General features: G+C 35.8%; 1 protein-coding gene across 3 annotated transcripts; it reads right to left on the bottom strand.

Annotated features, from left to right (window-relative positions):
- Positions 1 to 440: 440 nt before the first annotated feature.
- Positions 441 to 19,068, bottom strand: LOC111160563 (DTW domain containing 1). 3 transcript variants are annotated; one of them, XM_022523774.1, is made up of 6 exons: positions 18,990 to 19,043; positions 16,496 to 16,548; positions 14,717 to 15,035; positions 10,027 to 10,170; positions 7,705 to 7,954; positions 441 to 761 (listed from the first exon to the last, which is right to left on the bottom strand). In XM_022523774.1, exons 3-6 carry the CDS (start codon positions 14,978 to 14,980, stop codon positions 514 to 516), a joined length of 906 nt encoding a protein of 301 aa, XP_022379482.1. In that variant the 5' UTR covers positions 14,981 to 15,035; positions 16,496 to 16,548; positions 18,990 to 19,043; the 3' UTR covers positions 441 to 513. The 3 variants fall into 3 exon arrangements, with proteins under 3 accessions (XP_022379482.1, XP_022379471.1, XP_022379477.1); XM_022523763.1 differs by lacking the exon at positions 16,496 to 16,548 and having other exon boundaries at positions 18,696 to 19,068; XM_022523769.1 differs by lacking the exon at positions 16,496 to 16,548.
- Positions 19,069 to 22,323: the final 3,255 nt, after the last annotated feature.

The raw sequence follows: 22,323 nt of genomic DNA, 5'->3' as shown, positions 1-22,323 counted from the left end.
AAGATGTCAGGAAAATGTAAAAAGCGACAGATGTCCATCAAAGGCAGTACAGACTTAAAGAAATAACCCAGGGACTGAAGCCATAATTCCAGTTCTGCCTGTGTCTGCCATAAACCTGCAGCAAATTATTTATGACTTCATTTTCAGCAAGAAGATTCTGACCTGTCTTACCTCCAAATGTGGTAGTGGGTAGAAAAGGAAAAATATGAAGATCCCTAAACAACTAATTAGATCTAATTACATAGATATAATTATATTAAAATATAGTAATAAGACTGAGATATGCCAAACTTAAGCAAATAACTTCTGAAATGAGTTTTTCAATCAATGCTATCTCTGAAAATTCCTTTAGAAATAACTCCCTTTAAAAAATATGAGATAAATTGAATGAAACCTTATTTTTTCAAATGGTCTTACAGGCATTACACATTATTATTTCCTAAGAATAAAGAAAGCACAATTTAGGTTTATTGATTTTTAGCAAAATAAAATGACATAGTAGCTTCTTAAAAACTAATGGATAAGTTTTCTTGTTTCCTTGTCTCCAGAGCATTTGGCATTTTTTATCAATTGGTACATAAAAGAGTAGAAAAATAAGAGATTGTCATATTGTCCTTGGTATTTCTCTTTTAATATATCAGTGTGGTAGTCTACCAGAAAATAGTAAATGGCTTCAATTGTGGAAAGGAAGGTATCTGGCTTTCCTTTCTGATGGCGCCAAAAGCAAGTTTTTCTTGTTTTCAACTCAACTTGTAACAGTCCTGCCAAAAAGAAATACAAAAAGTATAAATATTTCTTCTTAACCAGAGTCTGGCACAATAATGATAATTTCTTTTAATTATTTTAAGAATTTCAAAAAAAGGATTTTTTTAAGAGTAAAGATGAGTTCCTTCAATCCCAATTCTAAATAGTATATTTTCTTAAATGCATTAAGGTATATACAGAAGCAATATAAAACACAGCAAACTCTTATACATGATATTTACTTGTCTATAAATCTTAGAACTTGCAAAACCGCGAGTTAAAAGTAGTTAACAATTAAGATGTTTACCTCTTTCTAACTTCTATTCACCAGTGTCACCATTAACTAGTGACAGGACTAAATTCACCAATATACAGAAGGGTTTCACTTCCTTGATGAACTGACATTTAAAACATCATCATACACAATGGAATACTATGCAGCCATCAAAAGAAATGAAATCTTGCCATTTGCGACGACGTGGATGGAACTAGAGGGTATCATGCTTAGTGAAATAAGTCAATCGGAGAAAGACAACTATCATATGATCTCCCTGATATGAGGGAGAGGAGATGCAACATGGGGGGTTAAGGGGGTAGGAGAAGAGTAAATGAAACAAGATGGGATTGGGAGGGAGACAAACCATAAGTGACTCTTAATCTCACAAAACAAATTGAGGGTTGATGGGGGGAAGAGGGTTGAGTGAGGGGGGGTGGGGTTATGGACATTGGGGAGGGTATGTGCTATGGTGAGTGCTGTGAAGTGTGTAAACCTGGCGATTCACAGACCTGTACCCCTGGGGATAAAAATATATTATATGTTTATAAAAAATAAAATTAAAAAAAATCATTGTAAAACTCACTGAAAGAGATAGGCAAGTTAATGGCTCTTAATATGGTTAAAAGTTTATTTCTGGACTACCACTTTTTGGTTATATCTTCATGAACAGAGTACCTAGAGTTGTTTCCTTGGCTCTGCCACATTTGTTGAGTGAAACCTCAATGACACAGTCAGCTAGAATGCCTTATTCCTGTGCACTTAAAGAGGAAATAATTCATATCACAGAACAGGATTCTCATCTCTTAAAACTCAGATGTTAATATACAAACGCAAAATACTTTCAGCGCTTTAGACCAGTGCTTAGACTAATATATTTATTTTGCTATACTTTTTTTTTTTTTTAAGATTTCTTTATTTATTTGGCAGAGAGAGAAATCACAAGTAGGCAGAGAGGCAGGCAGAGAGAGAGGGAGAAGCAGCCTCCCCGCTGAGCAGAAAGCAACAATGCGGGGCTCAATCCCAGGACCCTGAGATCGTGACCTGAGCCAAAGGCAGAGGCTTAACCCACTGAGCCACCCAGGCGACCCTTATTTTGCTATACTTTTTTTAAAAAAGCATATTTATTTTAAAGGGAGAAGGAATGTATTTCAGCAAAGTCGGTTAAAAGAATGGCGAGCAAAGAAAACGATAAACACCTATGCAAATCCAGATAAACACTGCCCAATGAAACAAAAACAATAATAGTATCTAATTTGTGGGCTGAAGATAAAGGACAGAACAAAAATAATGAAGACAATAACAGTAACTTGGTGGACAGGGTGGGAGCTGAATCAATCTTAAGTGTAGTCAATCCTTAAAGTGTTAAAAAGGAGAGGCAAAAATACTGACTTTGAATTATTCTAAGTTACATGTGCACAGTCCAGTTTTCTAAAAGAAACAAAATACGTATATTAAAAAAATGAAATAAAAAAATAAAAACTTGATTGATCAAAGTCAAGAAAAAAAGAAAAAACAGGACAAATAAAATTTTAGATGGTAGAAATATGTCCAAAAATATCAATACTTAAAACAAATGTGAAAGATGAATATTAAGGAAAGGCAAATTATGATCACAGCAAGACAGCACTTTATATCCACTATATTGGCAAAAATCAAAACATTTGACAATACCAAGGTAGGCAGCATTGTGGATCAATGGGGACTCTTATACTTTAATGATGGGTGTGAAAGTTTATATACCTACACTTTGGAAGACAACTGGCATTATCTTGTAGAAGTGAGCATTTTCATATGCAACAACCCAACAATGTCCAATGACCCAGCAATGTCCACCTCTAGGTATGTTTCCTTAAGGAACCTTGTACATGCATAAGAATTTTTGTAGGTGCACTATTTGTAAGAGCAAAAACTAGAAACAACTCAAGTGTTTCATCCACAGGAAACTGGATAAACTGCAGTATTTTAACACAGTCAGATAATATACAGCAGTGAAAATGAATAAACTATAGCTAATCATATAACACCACGGACAAACCTTAGAAACAAAATGGTCACTTCAGGTCCCCAAGAATATAACATGGCAGGTAAAATAAAGAAAACTAAACAATATGAAGATTATGAAAATAATGTATATGATAAAACACAAAGGAATGATAAAACCGTAATTCAAGAGAACAGTTAACTGTTACCAGGGGAGAAGCAGAGTGGCAGAGGAGAGAACATAGGTAGAAAAAAGTTATTGATACAATTCCGGGGCTTGGATTCTTAATTATTCATTATCTCATTATGTGCTATGACATTATATTATACATATCCTTTCACATTTATCATAATTTAGTTTTAAAAATAATAAAAAAAACACCTTTGCCTATTTATGGCAGAACAGGAGCTAGAAGTCAGGTCCGGCCCTAATCTTTCCATTTAGGCTCACAACACAAATCTAATCATGTCAATGTCTGGCATTAAATTCTCTAATACTGCCATTACCTGTGGAAAAAAGTCCAAATTCCCAGCCATGGTATTCAAGGGCATTCATAATTTGCACTTCTTCAATTGTTTCTCCTACCATTCTCATGTGCATACACATTCTACCCCATATGCAACTTTTTCAGTCTCCTGAATGCAGGATGATGTTTCTGTATTTTTGTGTATATGTCATTCCCTTTATCTGAGATGCCTGACCCTTAGCCCTTTACCCATCAAGATTTCAACATAAACAGTTAATCCATCCAGGGACTCTGGGTAGAGCAGGGTTGTGTCTCCTCAATGCTACCATCATATTCAAAACTTACTGAATTTTCTTACCTGCTTACCTGCCTGCATCCCACAACAGATTACGTGGCAGACAATGCCCACTGTCTTCTCAATACTCATTTCCCCCTTCTCTCAATATTAACAAATCTCAATCCTGTTCAGTGTGGCATGTGTCCAGCTAAAAACAGTTTCCGAGCTTTATTAATGGCCAGAGTGGTCATGTGAACCATTCTGGCCAAAGAAAGGAAAAATGAAATCTCCTAAGTGGAAATTCCAAAAAGCTATTATTATTATATTTATTTTTTAATGAAAGAGCCAGACTCAGTGGGCACGTACATATTGCTCTGTCCTTTGTCTTGCCTGGAATATATATGGGATGTCTTGGGACCTAGCGGCTATCTTATAAGTATGGGAGTGAAAATGATGAAGGAAGAAAAAGAATGAGTCTGAGTCCTTAACAGGCATTGTGAAATCTTTGTAACAGCTTTGGACTACCCATTTCTGGACTTGAACCTATAAAAAGTAAAAACCCAACTTGTTTTCAGATTCTATCTGGGCTTCCATTTCATGTGGTAAGACACAACTCTAACCAACAGCCACTGTGATCACCTGGAAGGTAGAGAAACTGTTTTATTCTCCTTCATATACCCCAGTCTAGGACACCACCCATCCAGGAAGAGGTATTCAACAAATAGTACTGAATAAATGGACAAATCGCAAAAGCTTGAAAGTATTTTATCTAGATATTTTGAAAATATTTCAATTTGAATAATTTTGATTCAAAGACACACAAAAGTTGTAAAAACCCAAACCAAACTCTACTGAACTATTTGTATTAATGTTAATTATATCCAAGAAGTAGGTAGACATTTGAAAATATTCTAAGTAATCAGTATAATTAAAATCTTACCATAGGATCTGACAGCAAACCTTAAGAGTAACTATTAAATGGTGCTGGTTTCTAATACACCTAATATCTTCTAAAATGTTAAAAATGATAATCAAGATTTAGTGATTATTTCCACTATTCCATCCTGTTTTAAAGATTTGCTTCCAAGTATACAGAACCTTTTAAAACACACTGAAATACACAGGTATGGGATTTATTTTTAAAAGTTCAGCATATACACTAAAAAATTCTTTTGCTAGCATTTCTGGCCATCAATAACTTTATGATGAACTCAGCAAATTTTTTTTAGCAGAACTTTAAAGCAGAGAATTATAAGTGGTTTTCTGTTCAAAATTATTGCCATCAAATGATAAAATGTTTTAAAACCCAAAGGCAATGATTTACAGCAAACATGGGTTGTTTCTTAAGGAAATAACTCAGTTCATCTGGAAACTGGTATTTCACATATAGAGTCTATAAATATGTGCAGAGCCCCAGATATTCCCTATGGTGCAATAAGGAGCCAGAAGGGGTAGGGGCTGCAATAATACATGAAGAAAAGACTGAATCTGTTTATTTCATGATTTTGAAGGGATTAAGAAATCCCTTTTAAAAATCTTCATGTAGCACAGAATTGAAATATATGATACTTACTATGTGATCTGGGAAGGAATAATAGAAATTTTTCCAAATCTGATTTTAAGCCTTAAGTTCAAATATGAACACTCTGAAAACAGATTTTGAATTGTACCTCAATGATTCCTTTTATAGTTTTTTCATACTGTTCTCACTCATGTTCTTTCATTTGATCCTTTCAATTACCATATATGGTAATTATAAAGAGAGTGGCTCAGAAAAATCTTCAAACTGAGGAATAAGCTGGTGCTGTAACCATCCAAGGTAATACTGGCAGGTAGTACTCCAAAAAGCAGGGCCTTGGGGTTCCATCTCTCTATTAAACATCACTGAAAGGCTCTTTCAGGTCTTATGCTCTGTAGTTTCTCTCTCCCTCTCCCTCTCACATTCCTCATTCCCCACTGTCTCTCTCTCTCTCTCACACACACACATACACACACTTTCTCTGTCTCTAATTTTCTGCCTATCTCTCTCACATACAAACACACAGACACACACACGACTAGAATGACAAAGCAATCTTCCTAACAGTTATGTTGACCTCAGAGTTATGAACTATGTAAATTAAACTAAATCTAGTATTGTTACTAACTTTAGTTTGGGATTACTTACTACAAGTTAAACTCCAAAACGTATCATAAACTTTCTTTTCTAGGTGAGGTGCATTTTTAACAAATAGCCTGAGAAAAGTTCTATTTTGGCAACTGCCTAAAACCAATTGGGTAGCTCTCTTGCCTACTAATCATACATGGTATACATACGAGGCCATCAGGAGCTGGAAACAAACCTAACGTTTTTAGAGAAACTACTGAAAAAACCTGAGGAACTGAGTAAGGTACAAGTAAACAAGAGAGGTAACATGAGTTTCTGTTCTTTATATTACTAGTTGTGCTACTTGGGCAAGCAAAACAACTCTTTTAAACCATTTTATTAGGAACTGAACTTTTCACTCTAAGAGAAAGAGTACAAAAAAGCAAAAGAAAGAAAATCCCTGTAATGTTCAATCTTGGAACTGGAACTATCCATGTGAACTCATGATATATATCTATTTCCCTTGGCTCTATCCACTGAAACAATGACATCCAAGTTGTAATAAATTTGCCAGATCTTGGTTTCTAATATCACTCCCCACTAAAAAGAACCATAGCTCCTTTACATAATCACTGGTTCTATGTCTGGGGCAGGAAAAAAGTACAAGTTAACTTGGGACATCCCGTTGTACCAGAAAGACTAATAAGGCCATGCTATAAAGGACTTGAAGGGCTCCCACTGGCAAAATTTGAGACAATCTGGACATCAAAAAGAATACAATCACAACATATTACATATGATAAAGGAAATCCATAAACCCATAGTGACCTCAAAAAGAGGCAGAAGGAGAGAGAAAAAAGGGGGGGGAGGGGAGGGAGGAGAAGAGCTCTTTACCACCTAACAAAAAGAAATAATACATTAAAATGTCATCATGTTGCAATCCTCAATTTGCTGATTTAGGCAAATTGTCAATAAATACTAAAACCACTCAGTGAAAAGCAGTTGGGAAATAGATAGTTCACAGTATCAAAGCATCACCCCAAAGACTACTACCAGTTTCAAAGAAGAAATGAACTTTTATAATACAGAGATATGGCAATCACCACTTTAATCAAATAATTAAAGTTATTACCAATAATGTTACTTATATGCCTCCTGATCTGACGCAATAAGTATACAACTTTACCTATGAATAGGATAATCATATAATTTATCGGCTGAACAGCCATATTTCTGAGAGGGAAAGTGAATGCCATTAATAGTTAAATAAAAACAATAGGTATAAACTGGAATTGTCATGGAACAACCCTAGATTGATCCTTATCTCTAAGTATCCTTATAAAAACACTAAACTGAATCTAATTATGATGAAGCATTCAGACAACTGACCTGCCCTCTTCAAACAAGTCACAGAAAACAAAGACAGGGGACTGCTCTACATTAAAAGAGACTGAAGAGGTATAAAAACTACATGGAATGAGAGTTTACATGCTACATCAGAAGAAAAAAGCTACAAAAGATATTTTTGGATCAATTAGGGAAATGTAAATATGGACTGTATTAGATATTAGAAATTTTATTAATTTTCCCATTAACTTTCGTTAATGGTATTGAGATTATGCAATTATTCTTAAAAGATACATAGTTAGGTATTTAATGGTGAAGTATTGCAAAGCCTACAACTTATTTTCAAGTGGTTCAGCCAAAAATGTATACAATATCTAAGTATGCACACACATATAATAGAGAAATAAACGTGGAAAAACGTATGGGTATTTGATGCAATTCTTCCAATATATCTGCATGTTTGAAGTATCTGAAATGAAAGTTGGGGGAAGGAATAACCCACAAAAAAAATTTTTGTTTATTTTACCTTGAAGTCTCTCATCAGTGAATATTTTGTTTGTTTGGTTCCAGGTGCTATCTATAAATATAATTTTTTTCAGTGTTGTGTCTTGGCACTTGCTGTCATTCGAATCCTGTTCTTCAGTTTTCTTGCGTTTAATAAATGGCTTGTCGGTGTCGTCATTTTTGTCTTTAACATTATTTTGAATCCTTTTTTGCAGATGAAAAGAAATATCTTTTATTGAGACAGACTTAGGTCCAGGAAAAACAAGTGCAACCTAAAGCAAAGAAACTTAAGTTAGTAGTGTGCTGTTATGATCTTCAAAATGAATAAATTCCAACACTTAAAACTTAAAGAGAAACAAACATGCTGCATACCTGAGAAACAAGCATTAGGTTCTCTAACAACCACTTGAGCCATTTGAAAGTTAGTGTGTTTCTTTAACAAGGATGATAAAGTTCTTGGCTCTTCCCTAAGATTTAAAAATCATAATATACTAGCTAGAAGTATTGTTTCAAAATAATTGACAGAAGCCAAGTTAATTGTATCATGAATCAAAAAACTAACTACTGTAATATTTCACGGTATAAAATACAAAGTACGTGACACTAGGTAAAAGAACCAATGAAAAGCACTCAATAATTAAATACAATTTTCACAATTTCAATATAATAAGCAGAAATCAAACAAATAATACTATCACTGCTGGTGAGGATATGATGTTATGGGCCTTTATAGCCATTACTGATGTCAGGTTTCGATAGTATAACTCTTCATGAAAGCAGTTTGGCACTTTGAATAAGAGTCTTGAGGTGGTAGGTATTGGAGAGGGCACGGATTGCATGGAGCACTGGGTGTGGTGCAAAAATAATGAATACTGTTACGCTGAAAAAATTAAAAATAAAAAAAATAAAATAAAATAAAATAAATAAAATAAAAAAGAGTCTTGAAATGTTCACACCCTTTGGTTATTTCACTTTTGGGAATTTACCTTAAAAAAAATCGTAAATACAATTCACAATACCCAGAATATCTGTTAAAGTATATTACAGTGAAAAATTAAGACTGAAAAATCTGACTTCCAAGGAATAATTCTGTAAATTATGCTACCTTACTTTCAGCATGTTTTTACTGAAACCTTACACACTTTAGAGCCTCCAATGTTTGAACAGCTCCTGCCACAAAGAAGGTGCCCAATTAATATTTTTTAAATGAACAAATGATTTTCAAATCATGGGTATTTTATCTCCTGTACTTTTCTATATTTCCCAAATTTTCTTCAATGAACATATATCATTTTTAATATGAAAACATAAGCAATATAAAAATAAAAGGAAAAATCTTAAATTTGAAAACTCCAGTTATAAAAGCTTCTCAAACATTTACAATGCGTGACTATTTCCCCCATACCCAATAAGCAAAGTTCAGGGCTTTGTAATTTTCTTGGACTGTAAACATATCACATCTCTTTATAGAACCCAACACTGTATTCTATTCAATTGAGATAAATGATACCTTGCTGACCAGAGAGGGAAACACAAAGATACTCCTTGATCCAAAACTCAGAAATCATTTACAAACAACTATATAAACTCAACCAAAATACAAATATATTGATGGAAAGGAAAATCTAAGTTCTGCCTAGAGCAAATGAACACATTAATTTTTTAATTATGTTTCCAGGTTAACCACACCAGCAAATATCTCCAAGAAACCTAGAAGAGTTTACATACTTTTTTAAAAAGTACCCAAGGCCTTTTTTTTTTTTTTTGGATCTATTACTTTTCAATAAGAGCAGTGATATCTCCCAATGTGACAATTTCAAATACATGAAAACCAATTTTGAATCTAGAAATGATCAAAGGAAGGCCTCTGAGCAAGGAAAAGGCATTACAAAGGTCATGTATTAAAGCTCTTAATTCAGGGAGAATTCTTGAAAATCCTTCTAATTCAGACTTTCTTTTCTTCTTTTGGAGAAATTCCAACGTTTGTAATATGGTTTCTTAGTTTGTATCAAATCATCTTTTTGTAGCATCAGCAGGAAAATGGAGAGGAGAGAAAGTAAAAGCAGGCACAGCAATATGGGCAAAGAGGAAAAACCTGAAGAAGTAACACAGAATAACTATAAAAAGTAGAAAGACTAAATTCAAAAAGCCTTAACAATCTAAGATGATTTGATCTTTGAAGATACCAATGAAGTAAGTAAATTGTATATTGTTTACTGTTACATAAAGATAACCCTCGGTCATTAAGAAAAATGTTTAATTATGTTCAAGTTCAGAAAAGTAATGGAATTTAAAACTCTTTTTTAGATTCAATGTGAAGAGGTGTAAAAAATAAGCTGCCTACTTCATGGTCCTTTTCTTCATATTCTGGAATACAAGGATACGTGTAAATATTTACAAATTCAGGTGCTAATAGTTTTGCATGTATAGCAGTACTTTTGCCATCTGTTTCATTTGGATGTTTAATGATGTCAATCTTCAGTGGAAGCTAAAATTAAAAAAAGGACAAATGAACACAATAAATACAAAAATTCAGATTTTTATGTTAATTAAAAATGATCTTCAAAGCTTACATAACAAGTTCACACTAAGTTCCTGTAAATATGATATGAAAGGCATACTTTTCTAAACCAGATTAGGAATGCTAAGAGTCATAAAGCAAACCTAAATTTCTTCCTCGACATTGCTGATCATATAATATAACAATTATTTCCCACGTATTCAACATAGAATTGTTCTTAAAGCAAAGCTTCAAGGCCATTTTCATTTAAGCTACATAGGCTTTGAGTCCAATTCCTTGCATTTCAGTATCTGTGTCAAGAACACTTTTTATAATTCCTATAAATTTTAGGATTATTAATTTTATGACACAATAAAAGGAAATATAAGCTGGGCAAAAGTGTCACACCTAAAATTCAAGTCAAAATTTTACTCCCTATACATCCTTTGAGGTCCCAGGTATTACCCTTAAAAGGGTTCACCCTTTATCGTGAACATCATGATTCTCATCAGTGGCCTTTAACGGCACAAATGAAATAATTATCAATTGGAAAAGTAACAGAATAGGTCTAGAAGGTGCACACTTCATATATAAATTAACTCTCTGAAAAATCATTTTGTCTATTTTTCTTTAAGTTTCATTACTTGTTATGAATTACATCCTGCCTCTTTGCAAAAATAATATTCTCTAACATTTTTTAAGTTAGATTTTTCTGTTATTTCCCTGACTTGTTTGATTTAGTTTCCTGTATAACGTTTGTACAAGTGCTGTAGTCTGCCATGGTTATGAAAATGAAAGCTGAGTCACACCCCCCCCAAAAATGTGTCTGAGAAACTCTGAGATGGATTCTTCAGTGCAGATTATAAATGACTTATATATTATTACAAATACTTTTCCAGCTCCCACCCCACCCATAACAGGCAGGATCCTAGGTATTTACCCTGGGAAAAGCTAAATTTACCCTGGAGTACAAAACTATTTTTCTTTTTTTAAAACAGCTTTAATAGATAAAATTGGTATAATAAACTCCATATATTTAAAGTGTACAATATAATGAATTTTAATACCCTTGAATTCATCACCATAATCAAGATCATGAACTTAACTGTCACCCCCAAAAGCTTCCCTTCTTCCCCCTTCCTCATCAACTACCACCCACAGTCCTTAGGTAACAATTGGTCTGCTATCACTATAAGTTAGCTTGTATTTTCTCGGATTTTATATAAATGAAAAAATATGGTAAGTACTCTTTTCATCTGACTTCTTTCACTCGGAATAATTATTCTGAGATTCATCCATATTGTTGTGTGTATCATTAACTGCAGAGCTGTTTTTTAAAGGGGCAGTTGCTGCATGCTACTGAATGACCCCAGGTGCATATACTTTATCTTTCTGGATTATTGTGTGGAAAAAGGATGGTATCTATCCCAGAAGGGCAATGAATATGTATCTCAAATAGTTTTCACTTTAGGGTTTCAAACCCTGTATCTCCTTCCCTCCCCACTTAGGCCTAGTAACCAATTAGGGCCAACTGCTTTAAATCGTCAAACCAACTTCTCGTCACAGAAAAGTTACCATTTAAGTAGGCAGTTCACAAATGATTTTACATCACTCTACTTCTGGCTGAACTCTACATCAGAATTTCCTCATGATGCTCAGTCTCGGTTGACACTACATTCCCTTTCCCCAGGGTCTCTCAGTCCCAGGTCAGCATTATCTTAGCCCAGGGAAGATAGGAAAGAAGAAAAAGAAAGCACATCATGATAAAGTATTCTATTACTAATAAAACCAACTTTCTTACATGGCTGATGAGTAGAACTGAAAATTCCAAAGGTGACCATCAACATTTCTCATCCACTGGCTATGTCTGAAGGGTATCATTTATATCAAGGACATAGGACTGACTGTTATTCAGGTATTTAAACATCACATACCTTGCCTATTATGGACTAAATCCTATAGGTATAAGACAATTATGAAAATTTGTGCTCAAGAAGTTATTACTGGGACCCAGTCTAGTTACTTTAGTTCTCCCTGAGCAAGCCTGAAATTTCTAACATTATGAAACAAAAACACAGACACAGATCAAATCATGGAAACAAATGTTTGTGCTCTAGTTCACACATTTTAAAGGAAGATATTTCCTAAATAATGACAGGGTACAGAGTAACACCAGAAGCATTGACCAGACACACAGTTCAAGTAGAAATGTTCTGTTTTCAACCACAAAGAACATCAATCTGTTCTCTAACACTTATATTTCTTATAAGAGATTTATCAAATTTTTCTTCCCAAATTTATCAAAATGCCATTAGCAAGAAGTCCTAAGTCTTTTCCTATGTGATCATCAACTTTCCCAAAGAGAGCCTTTTATTTTTATTTTTTTTTAAGATTTTTTTTATTTATTCATTTGACAGATAGAGATCACAAGTAGGTAGAGAGACAGGCAGAGAGAGAGGAGGAAGCAGGCTCCCCGCTGAGCAGAGAGCCCGATGCGGGGCTCGATCCCAGGACCCTGGGATCATGACCTGAGCCGAAGGCAGAGGCTTTAACCCACTGAGCCACCCAGGCGCCCCCAAAGAGAGCCTTTTAAATTCTAGGACTCTAAAAAAGATGAAGCTTTCTTTGACCTCATGATTATTTTTGCTCTTCCTTTAAAAAATACCAAGAGTATCTTTAACCTTTACTCATGCATTTCTCATGACATTTTTAAAAAATCATATTCTGCATGAAAAAAATCAGCATTTATGAATTTATTCTGTAGATTAAAATTTAAAGCTTGGGAGGCACTTACTCATTATGTAGTCGTCTTCCCTTCCCAAGCAGGCTATCTAAAAGCAAATGCTGAATGATTTGTAAAAATAAAGTGAAAATTAGAAAAAATTATATAGAGCTTTTATTACTATTAATATATATTACCATACTGAGTTTTATATATGGCCATTAAAATATAAACACTTTTAAAAACTCTGCATACTCTGGTAGGCCATCTAGAGTTGATCAAATATTTGACACAGTGTTTTAAGTCACTTCTACTAAATAATGGATATTACATCACTAATTTGGAAAATAATCCTCTATTATTAAATTTCTATGAAAATAAATGTCTATGAAAAGTCAGTATGTTACCGACTTTTATTATTCTGATCTTCAATCCTTTTGAACACAATACATTTTAAGATAAAACTTTTAAAGGGATACTCTCTATGTGGCTATGATATGAAAAGAACATAGAATAGTTCTGTTCATACTTCAAAAACTACACTTTTGAAATTTAACATTCTTACAAGATAATAGGGAACTTAAAGAAGATTATTTTCCTCAAACTCTAAGTTTTTCTAAGGTTAACTATGAAGCTGATTAGGTTCCATGCTTATTTCATCTTGCCCAGTAACTTTCCAACAGCCTGTAAGTGTGATTTTTAGACCCTTGAGGAGACCCTGGACTTACCAAGATAACATATAAGCTAAATTGAATTTCAAGTAACAAAATATAAGTATTAAGGTATTTTACTTCAAATTTAAATGAATCTTAAAATCACCACATTAAATACTTTTAAATATAGTTTTAACTTATTTTCTTAATAGTAAGTTCTACTGAGTCCATGTGTAGAGTTTAGTCTTTCTAACGTCCTAATAGGCAGCAAATGTTATACATTATTTGATTTACTCCTAAAGTTCATGTCAATGTTAAACAAGTTGACATATATTTAATAAATTCTTTGATTACATAGACATCATGGTCCACAGACCTTTTACCTAAACAAGAGTAGTCTTGGTAAGCAACAAAACGTATAAAGTAAGCAATCAATTCAAATCAATTTTTTAAAGTCTGGCTTAAATCACTACAATTATAACATAGCCCATTGAGTGGCCTTGGTCCTTTTTTTTTTTTTTCCAAGTAGTCTCCATGCCTAGTGTGGAGCCCAATGTGGGACTTGAACTCACAACCCTGTGATTGAGAACTGAAGTGAAACCAAGAGTCGGACACCCAACCAACTGAGTTACCCGGGTGCTCCAGTCTTAGTATTTTTAATTTTAGTTTAGTTTTGGTCACTGACATGAGCTCCATCTCCATGTAGAATGGGGCTAAGCCTGTTCTACAAAAGCCCAAGCAAAAAAATCAATCCTATTTCCTTTAAAATATGTTTTCTTAAAAAGAAGTCTAAGGCCCTGAGGTAGTTTTTGAAGTTCCTTCAGGCAATTATACACTTGTCTCTTGTAGTATTCATGTTTATGCCACATTTCCCCCTATGTTTTAGATGAATTATAATCATTAGTGAAAAAGTAACTGATTTCATTCAAAACAATACCATTCATCTCAGACCCAAGTGTTTTACCAGTGTGTGTCTTTTTCCAAAGACAAGAAAAGCAAATAGGTTTACCATTCTGTAAGATTAAATTTTCTATTAATATTATTCATCTCCATAATGATGTTACTTATCATGCTTATCAATTGTATTAGAGTAGGTATGTATGAGATATCTTTTTAAAACCTCTTCTCCTACTTTCAGATAACTAAATTTCTTACCAACCTTCACAAGTGGCATCTGTTCAATAGGTACATTTTCAACTGGGACATAACATGTATAGCAATAGAACATTCTTGAACCACCACATTGGAGACATTTTGATCTTCCACTTTGTTGAGCTTTTTGAAGAACTTCTTGAGATGCTAAGCATAAGTTTTGAAAAGGATCTTCTGCAGCTATGGAAGTAGTTTGTGAGTGCTGTATTTCTACAAATTTTGAATTATTTTCTTCCTTTTCTTTGAGAAATATAGGTGGATTGAGAGACATTTTTCATTCAAACCAAAGTTTAACATCTATTTCTAAAACATAAATCATAGGTGCACTGCAAAAGAAAAAAAAAAAGTGGGGAAGGGGTGAAATAAAGACAGGAAATATTTTGTTCCTTGTCTCCACAAAGAAAATTACCCAATTTAATTTACAACTACATGTCGTTTTTAGTATTTATTAAGAAGTACTAATAAGCTTTTTAAACCACTTAATTAGCATGATTTAAAATACAAAATTAAAAAGCAATAAACTCAAAACAATAAATTACCCTTCTGAGTCATTCCCTCCATAAAAATAAAAAGGTGCTCTCTTAGAAAAACTATTTCAAATATAAAATTTAGGTACCAATAATACATTTTTCAGTGACTCTTATTTTGTTTTATATTAGGAATATAGTGTTTAAAGGCTATTATCAGCCAGGAATGTATTCAACCCTATACACTCTGACTTTAAACCAATGTTATATGACATAAAATCTCAACCTGGATCCTAATGAAAATACAAGGTTCCAGTGAAATCAGTAAAACTTAGTTGTTATGTTTCAAAAGACTTACTCTTCTCCAACTTATATCACACACACAAAAATATAACTAAACATCCATTAAAATAGGACAGGCATCTACTACCAATTATGATTTGTAAAATACTCCCAAAGCTGAAATATATGCCCAGAAAAATAAAGTGTGATCTTGTAAACTAAAAATTTTACAGAGTAATGTTAATGTCCCCTCACTCAAAGACTTCATACCACTTTTAAAAAATATAATTCATTCGGGGGCACCTGGGTGGCTCAGTTGGTTAAGCCACTGCCTTCGACTCAGGTCATGATGCTGGAGTCCTGGAATCGAGTCCCATACGGGGCTTCCCCTGCTCTGCAGGGAGCCTGCTTCTCCCTCTCCCTCTGCCTGCCACTCCCCCTGCTTGTGCTCTCTCTCTCTCTCTGTCAAATAAATAAAATCTTAAATAATATATATAATTCATTCAGAGTCTTCAGTTCTAGAGATAAAATAGTGAAATAACTTCCTCACTTAAATATTTCCTTCCAAGAAGAATGATGTCTGTTACTCAAATATTCGTAAGCACAGTATCTTTTGAGGGAGAAAAGAGACTGGAGCCCTTTTGATTTGATTTGCCCTTTTGACAGCATTCCAAAGCTGTAAAATGAGTCTCTCATTATAAAGCTTATGGCATTGTGGTGTTTAACTATGAGGCCCCTGGCACTTTGAGTACAAACACTGACAGGAGAAATGCTGTGACTGCAACAGGAAACTTTTCTGTGGTATTCCAAATAGGAAGTGAACAAAAAGTCCAGTGGAACATAATATACAACATAATTTAGCAACAAGAAGTTAGTGATACTAATTTAATTACTCATCAAGAGTTTTTTATAGGTTGTAAATCCCAGTAAGCTTGAGACCCAAATAAAAAGATGCAAAGGAAAAAGATGCTTATCCCTGAAGGAAAAATAAAATACACTGGCCAAATTTACTCAAAGTAAATTTACCAAGCTGTCACCTTTCCTTGAATCTCAGATCTTTTTTAAGATCATGTTGAGTCTTGGACCTTATCTGCAGAAAATGTATACACAAGACACAGTATTTCATACACAATTTCAGATGGTTTGCAGATCTGTAAGAGTCCATCTACAGATCCAGGTAAAGAAATCCTAAGTTCAAACAGTCATTCTAAGGACAGGAGCAGTTTTAAAAGTCTGGGAAGAGATCCTATTAGTCTCCAGAAATCAGAGCTACAAATCCCCTGTTAGGCAACCAAAGGTCAGCTGTCACAGGCCAATAGGTCTCATTACTGCACTTAGGAAGGTGGTTTAAGTTGCACCTAAGTCTTGGTTTGGGTTTGCTCTAGTGTTTTCTGAAGTCCTTACAGAGAAACACTTTAAGATTATAATAGTCTTGAATTATCCCATCATGGGACCCATCCTAAAAAAGAAACTAGACTGGACTAATTCAACCTGACTCCATTTTCCTGGGTGTTCTAGTGGCTAATTAGGGGGTTTACATAAGCCACTAAAGTCCTCCAGAATAATGGGGCTTAAGTACACAGTTCCTGGGGATGTCATGAAAGTCAATGTGCTTCCTGACATTCAATGGAAAACTACTGGTGAGTTTTTCTAGGGCCTTCCAAGTGCATTCTGCCTCAGAAATATTCCCCTATATTTCACTTGGCCTTCCATCCATAAAGCCAAATGGATACTAGTAAAGCCTTATATAAATGTTCTTCCTCTACAAAAATCAAACAACATAGACATATGAGACAGTGAAAGGAAAATGTTTATGGCTCCTTTCCCTGCCTCACCTATACACTCTCTCTTATGGCTGTGGTGGCCACACAGAAGAGTCCAGAAATAGTAAGTCATGGACAGCTCTCTCCAAAGGTCTCTGAAACCATATGACACCAGCATTTGTCCTCACCTAGCCAATAGCCTGCCTCAAATGTGTACAGACAGTTTGCTGCAAATGATGTTTCACAACCTTTAAAACATACTTATTAATATCAAATTCATGCAGGGAATACAGGTGGAGTTGTGGGAGTTACTTAGAAAACATAAAAAGAATATATTCCTAAAGAACTAATAAATATTTTTACCTTGATGGTACATTCATCAATCTGCATCTTAGGTTGAAAACAAATTTTTACTCCCCCTCTACCCTCTTTTCCCAAAAAACCAATTACTCACCAAGTTCCATCAATTCCACCTAGCATATAATTCTCTAACTTTAGGCTCAAAGTCAGGACTCTAGATGATCTATGGCAATCTCTTACATCTTTTTAGGTTTGCCCCTTTATTACTGGTTCCACATATTTAGCATGGAAAAATCTGATTTAGCCTAGAGTTGTCTTTTAGCAAAGCTATCCCTCCTAGCAATCAACTCTGCAAAAGAAGGATTCTTTACCGATTCTTTACATATCTCTCCCTGTGTCTCATGCAGCAGGAGGAATTCAACAATTACTTATTAAATCAAAACCATTCTGAAAAAGAAAACATACGTATGCATCTCCCTCCTGAATGATCTAACACACCACCTTCATGGGCCATCTGCAGCCTGGCACAAGTGGCAACATGGCAGATTCCTCCCCCTCCCCACCCCCCAAAACAATGATCTTAAAAGCTCCAAGGTACAGGTCACCTCCCAATGGAATACTATATAAAATTCCCCTACCATGTATTGTAGACCAATTCAGTATACTAGATAAAACCCACTTCAATTTTTTTTTTCCTGAAGTATTTTTAAGAACCCGGTCAAATAACACACACAGGTCCAACATTCATTTTTTAAACTCCCAAGGTGACACATTTTCATACAGGACCAGTGGCCCCTCCCACGTCCCCCATCATTTGGCAGGCAGGCAGACTGTCTTGCCTCAGTTTTTCATGGTACACTGGGGTTCAGACAGAAATAATCCTTAAATGCTTAAAAGAAATAATCCTTAAATGTTTTCACTCAAGCAGATTTTTATCATCCAGCTCCGTGAACTGGTATCTTAAACTATTAATACACTTCTTTACTTCTTCTACATTCCCAAGAAACAATTTAGACCTAAGAAACAGCCTCCCTGGCTTATTATGTAACCACTATCTTAATATTTTAAATACACTGCATGGCACACTATTTCTGTACTAAGCTGCTGCTTCTGTGATTACCAATTCCCCGCAAACCACTCCAAACACTAAAAAATATAGATCCTAGGGGACTACCTGCAAGAACAGACTTTCCTCACGGCGGAAACCACTGAAAATGATTGTTAGGGCAAAGAAAATTTTTGAGGAACAATTTGGAAGCCTTTTCCCCGAAGGGCCCGCAGGATGGTAAAAAAATGCAAGCGCTCCAGTACAGGGACCAGGGTCCCGCTCACAGGAGACACCATGCACGACCTCCACTAGCGCCCAGCCAAGCAGCGTCCTCTCCCCGCAGCCGCACGGCTCCGGCCAGGCCACTGGTCCGCACACGGGCGCGGACACCCGCACCAGCGATCGCAGTGGGACTCAGACCTGCGCTTCTCTCGGGTCCTCGCGCGGCTCCACGCGCCTTCCGCTCCGTCGGAACCCGAGGAGCGCGCCCGGCCGACGTAGCGCTAAGGCGCGGCGGAGCGCTTTCCGGGAGACACAGGAGGGAGGAGCCCGGCCGTTGCTAGGGCCGTTGCCAGAGCTTGACGCCGCGCACGACCCGCGACGAAAGTAACGGGCGGGGAGGGATACGGGGCGTGGTTAGAACGGGAAGTCCCGCCTCAGCCTCTGGGCTGCCGGCGGAGTCGCCCTGGTCCTGGGAGACCTGGTAGGAAAGCGAAGTCGCGGTTGTGGAGCTGGTCCTCACAGCCCGGCAGCCTTGCGCTGCGTTTCCTGTTGACCCTGGCGGAGGCCCCTTGAATGGAATGCGGTTCTGGAAGTATATTCTCAAGGTGTAGTTGCAGTGAGTTGTGAAAAATGCTGATCCTACAGAACACTTTTCCATTTTACCCATTCCACAACTCTTTTAGTCGTGAGAACTTAGTTCTATTACTTTTTTAGGGCTACGTCAAGATGACTACTAGTAGTCACGAAAGCTATCAGGGAAACTGTATCTTGATGGTTTGGTTTGCTTGGAAACTACACACGTGTAGAGTTGGAACTGCTTTATGCACTTTTCCATTTTGGAATTAAGCATAAAATGTGGATAGATTATAAAACCACTTTTCCTTGCCCCACCCCAAAGAAAATCCCAGACTAAGGAGTGCATGTTAAGACTGTGAGATTCAGAAACACAGACCCTGAGCATTGTATTTATTGAGTACTTCGAACTTAGCATCTGAAGGATCAAGGACAGATGCTTGCCCTAGAGGAGCTTAGGACATCAAGTTAAAGGGCTAGTATAGAAAACACATGACTAATAAATTGTAGGAATTTCACAAAAGCTCAGAAATGGTGTGGCCAATGAAGGCTTATTGGTTGGACTTGAGTAAGGTTTTGGAGAATGATATGGCCCGGAGCAGTGCTTTTCAAGGGGATTGGTGAAGGTCCCATTTGTAAGCAAGCAAATATACTGAGTCGAAACGACACATTTAATTTTTTTTTGTTGTTGTTGTTATTTTCTTTTAAATGTGCTCTAAGGCCAGTGTGGGACTTGAACTCACAACCCTGAGATGGAGCATCACAAGCTCCACAGACTGAGCCAGCCAGGTGCCCCAAAACTAGAGATTTTAAGAAACTAATTAGTATAGTGTGAAAATGTCAGTGCATGGCACTTGGTAAAGTTAAGTATTACTTCATGGAGGTTTTTTTGTTTTGTTTTTTGTTTAGATTTTATTTATTTATTTGATTGGGAGAGACAGAGAGTTCAAACAGGGGGAGCAGTAGAGGGAGAGGGAGAAGCACACTCCTGGGCGGGGAGCCTGATGCGGGGCTCCATCCCAGGACCCCAGGATCATGACCTGAGCTGAAGGCAGATGCTTAACTGACTGAGCCACCCAGGAGCCCCACTTCATGGAGTTTTAAATTACAGATGGTCCATGACTTAACATTTCATTGACTTAGGATTTTTCAACTTCATAATAGTGTGAAACCAATAAGCATTCAGTAGAAACCATACTTTGAATTTTGACTTGGTATTTTCCTGAACTAATGATACATAGGATGAAACTCTCTTGTGATAATGCACAGCCACTTCAGCCAGGCCATCACTAGAGTAAACAACGAACAAGTTCTATACTTTAGAACTATTCTTTACCCATACAACCATTCTGTTTGTCACTTTCAATAGAGTGTTCAATTACATGACATATTTAACATTTGATTATGAAATAGGCTTTGTGTTAGATGATTTTGCCCAGCGGTATGTTAACATGTATTCTGAGCACATGTAAGCACATTTAAGCTAATTCAGTATGTTAAGTGTATTATATGCATTTTCAACGTAGGATAGGTATTTGGAAACATAACCCCATCATAAGTCAAAGAATATCTTTTTGTGTGCACATGTGTACATCCTGGTGCACTAGGCCGTGTTTATAAAATGTATTTGTTATTGTGTGTTTCTCCTTAAAAAGTTTGAAAGCCACTGCTTTATGAAGAAAGATGAGCTTTCTGGGTAAGAGAAGTAGCACTAGCAAAGTCTCCAAGCCAAGAATAAGTAATTTGCGCCTTTTTCTTTAGTTCAGGTGCACAGATTACAAAAACAAATGATGCTCTTTATTATTTGAAGCAATGCGAGTATTGGCTCACTATGGCTATGTAAGAAATTACTCCAAAATATGGCTTAAAACAACCTTTCTATTGTGTTTGTGAATTGTGTGTTCAGGAGGCAACAGAGGGACAGCTTTTCTTTGGTAACTCAGCTTGGCAGTCTGTGAATGCTAGCAGAGATCACATGCGTAGCCTCTCCTGTGGCCTGAACTTCCTCACAGGATAGCAACAGGGTAATTAGACTTCTAGTTTAGGCCCAGGGCTCCAAAGCCAAGTGTTGCAAGGAATAAGGTATAAACTACATGTTCTTTTCTGGCCTACTCTCAAGGGGTAAGACAGTATCACTTCTCACACATTCTTTTGGTTATAAATATATTTTAAGGGGTGTCCAGATTATAGGAGATGGAGCATAGATAGATGCCACTTCTCAAAAGATTGTCAAAGAATTTGTGGCCATTTTTTAAAAACTACCATAATGAATTTACTACTGTCAAAGACAACCCCAACATTTCAGTGGTTTAATATAATAAACTTTTATTTCTCACAGGGAATCCATTGAGGATGTTACTAGTCAGATGAAACATTAGATTTAAGGATGCAGGTTGTTTGTTTTTTGGATTTTGGGTTCTTCTTCTTCTTTTTTTTTTTTTTTTTTAAGTTTTAGTGATTCTACTGTCTCCTAAGACTTAAGTCCAACATCATACGTGACAAAAAAGAAAGCATGGTGAGTCATACAAAAGGTTTTAGAGGTCATCCCTAAAAGTGACATATATCACTTTGCCTACATTCCCCAGGCCCCCACTTTAACTCCCAAGCAAACCTGGGAAATGTAGAGAAACATATACATATTGGTGAGCACCGATAGTTTGTCCTATTCTAGAGTTTTCGCCAAAATCCCTTGGTCCCCAGTTCCTCCATTCTATTCTCAGTTCTTTTTTCAAAAGGAAAATTTTTTCATGTCTTTTCAATATTTTTTCTCTTATTTATTGAAAATTTCAAAATACACTTATATTGCAATTTTTTGATTGACAATTTCAGATATTATCCATCAACTTTCTCCTATAGAAGTCAATGATAAAGCTCTTTTATAACACCATCCTCAGGTGTATGAACATTCCTTCTTTCTCTGCCTCCACATGTTCTTATCGCCTCATCTCTCAATATAATG

The sequence above is a fragment of the Enhydra lutris genome, unplaced genomic scaffold (genome assembly GCF_002288905.1).
Source record: "Enhydra lutris kenyoni isolate GAN:26980312 unplaced genomic scaffold, ASM228890v2 scaffoldscaffold4, whole genome shotgun sequence".
Lineage (NCBI taxonomy): Eukaryota > Metazoa > Chordata > Mammalia > Carnivora > Mustelidae > Enhydra > Enhydra lutris.
Note: the sequence above shows the minus strand (reverse complement) of the source record. Positions and strands in the feature narration are given on the sequence as shown.

Excerpts from the sequence above, each read along its gene's own strand:
- LOC111160563 (XM_022523763.1), bottom strand. The coding sequence starts at position 14,980 with ATGTCTCTCAATCCACCTATATTTCTCAAAGAAAAGGAAGAAAATAAT. Across the intron at positions 10,171-14,716 it reads AACAGATGCCACTTGTGAAG|CTTCCACTGAAGATTGACAT; the intron begins GTTGGTAAGAAA and ends TTTTAATTTTAG. Across the intron at positions 762-7,704 it reads CACTGATGAGAGACTTCAAG|GACTGTTACAAGTTGAGTTG; the intron begins GTAAAATAAACA and ends TCTTTTTGGCAG.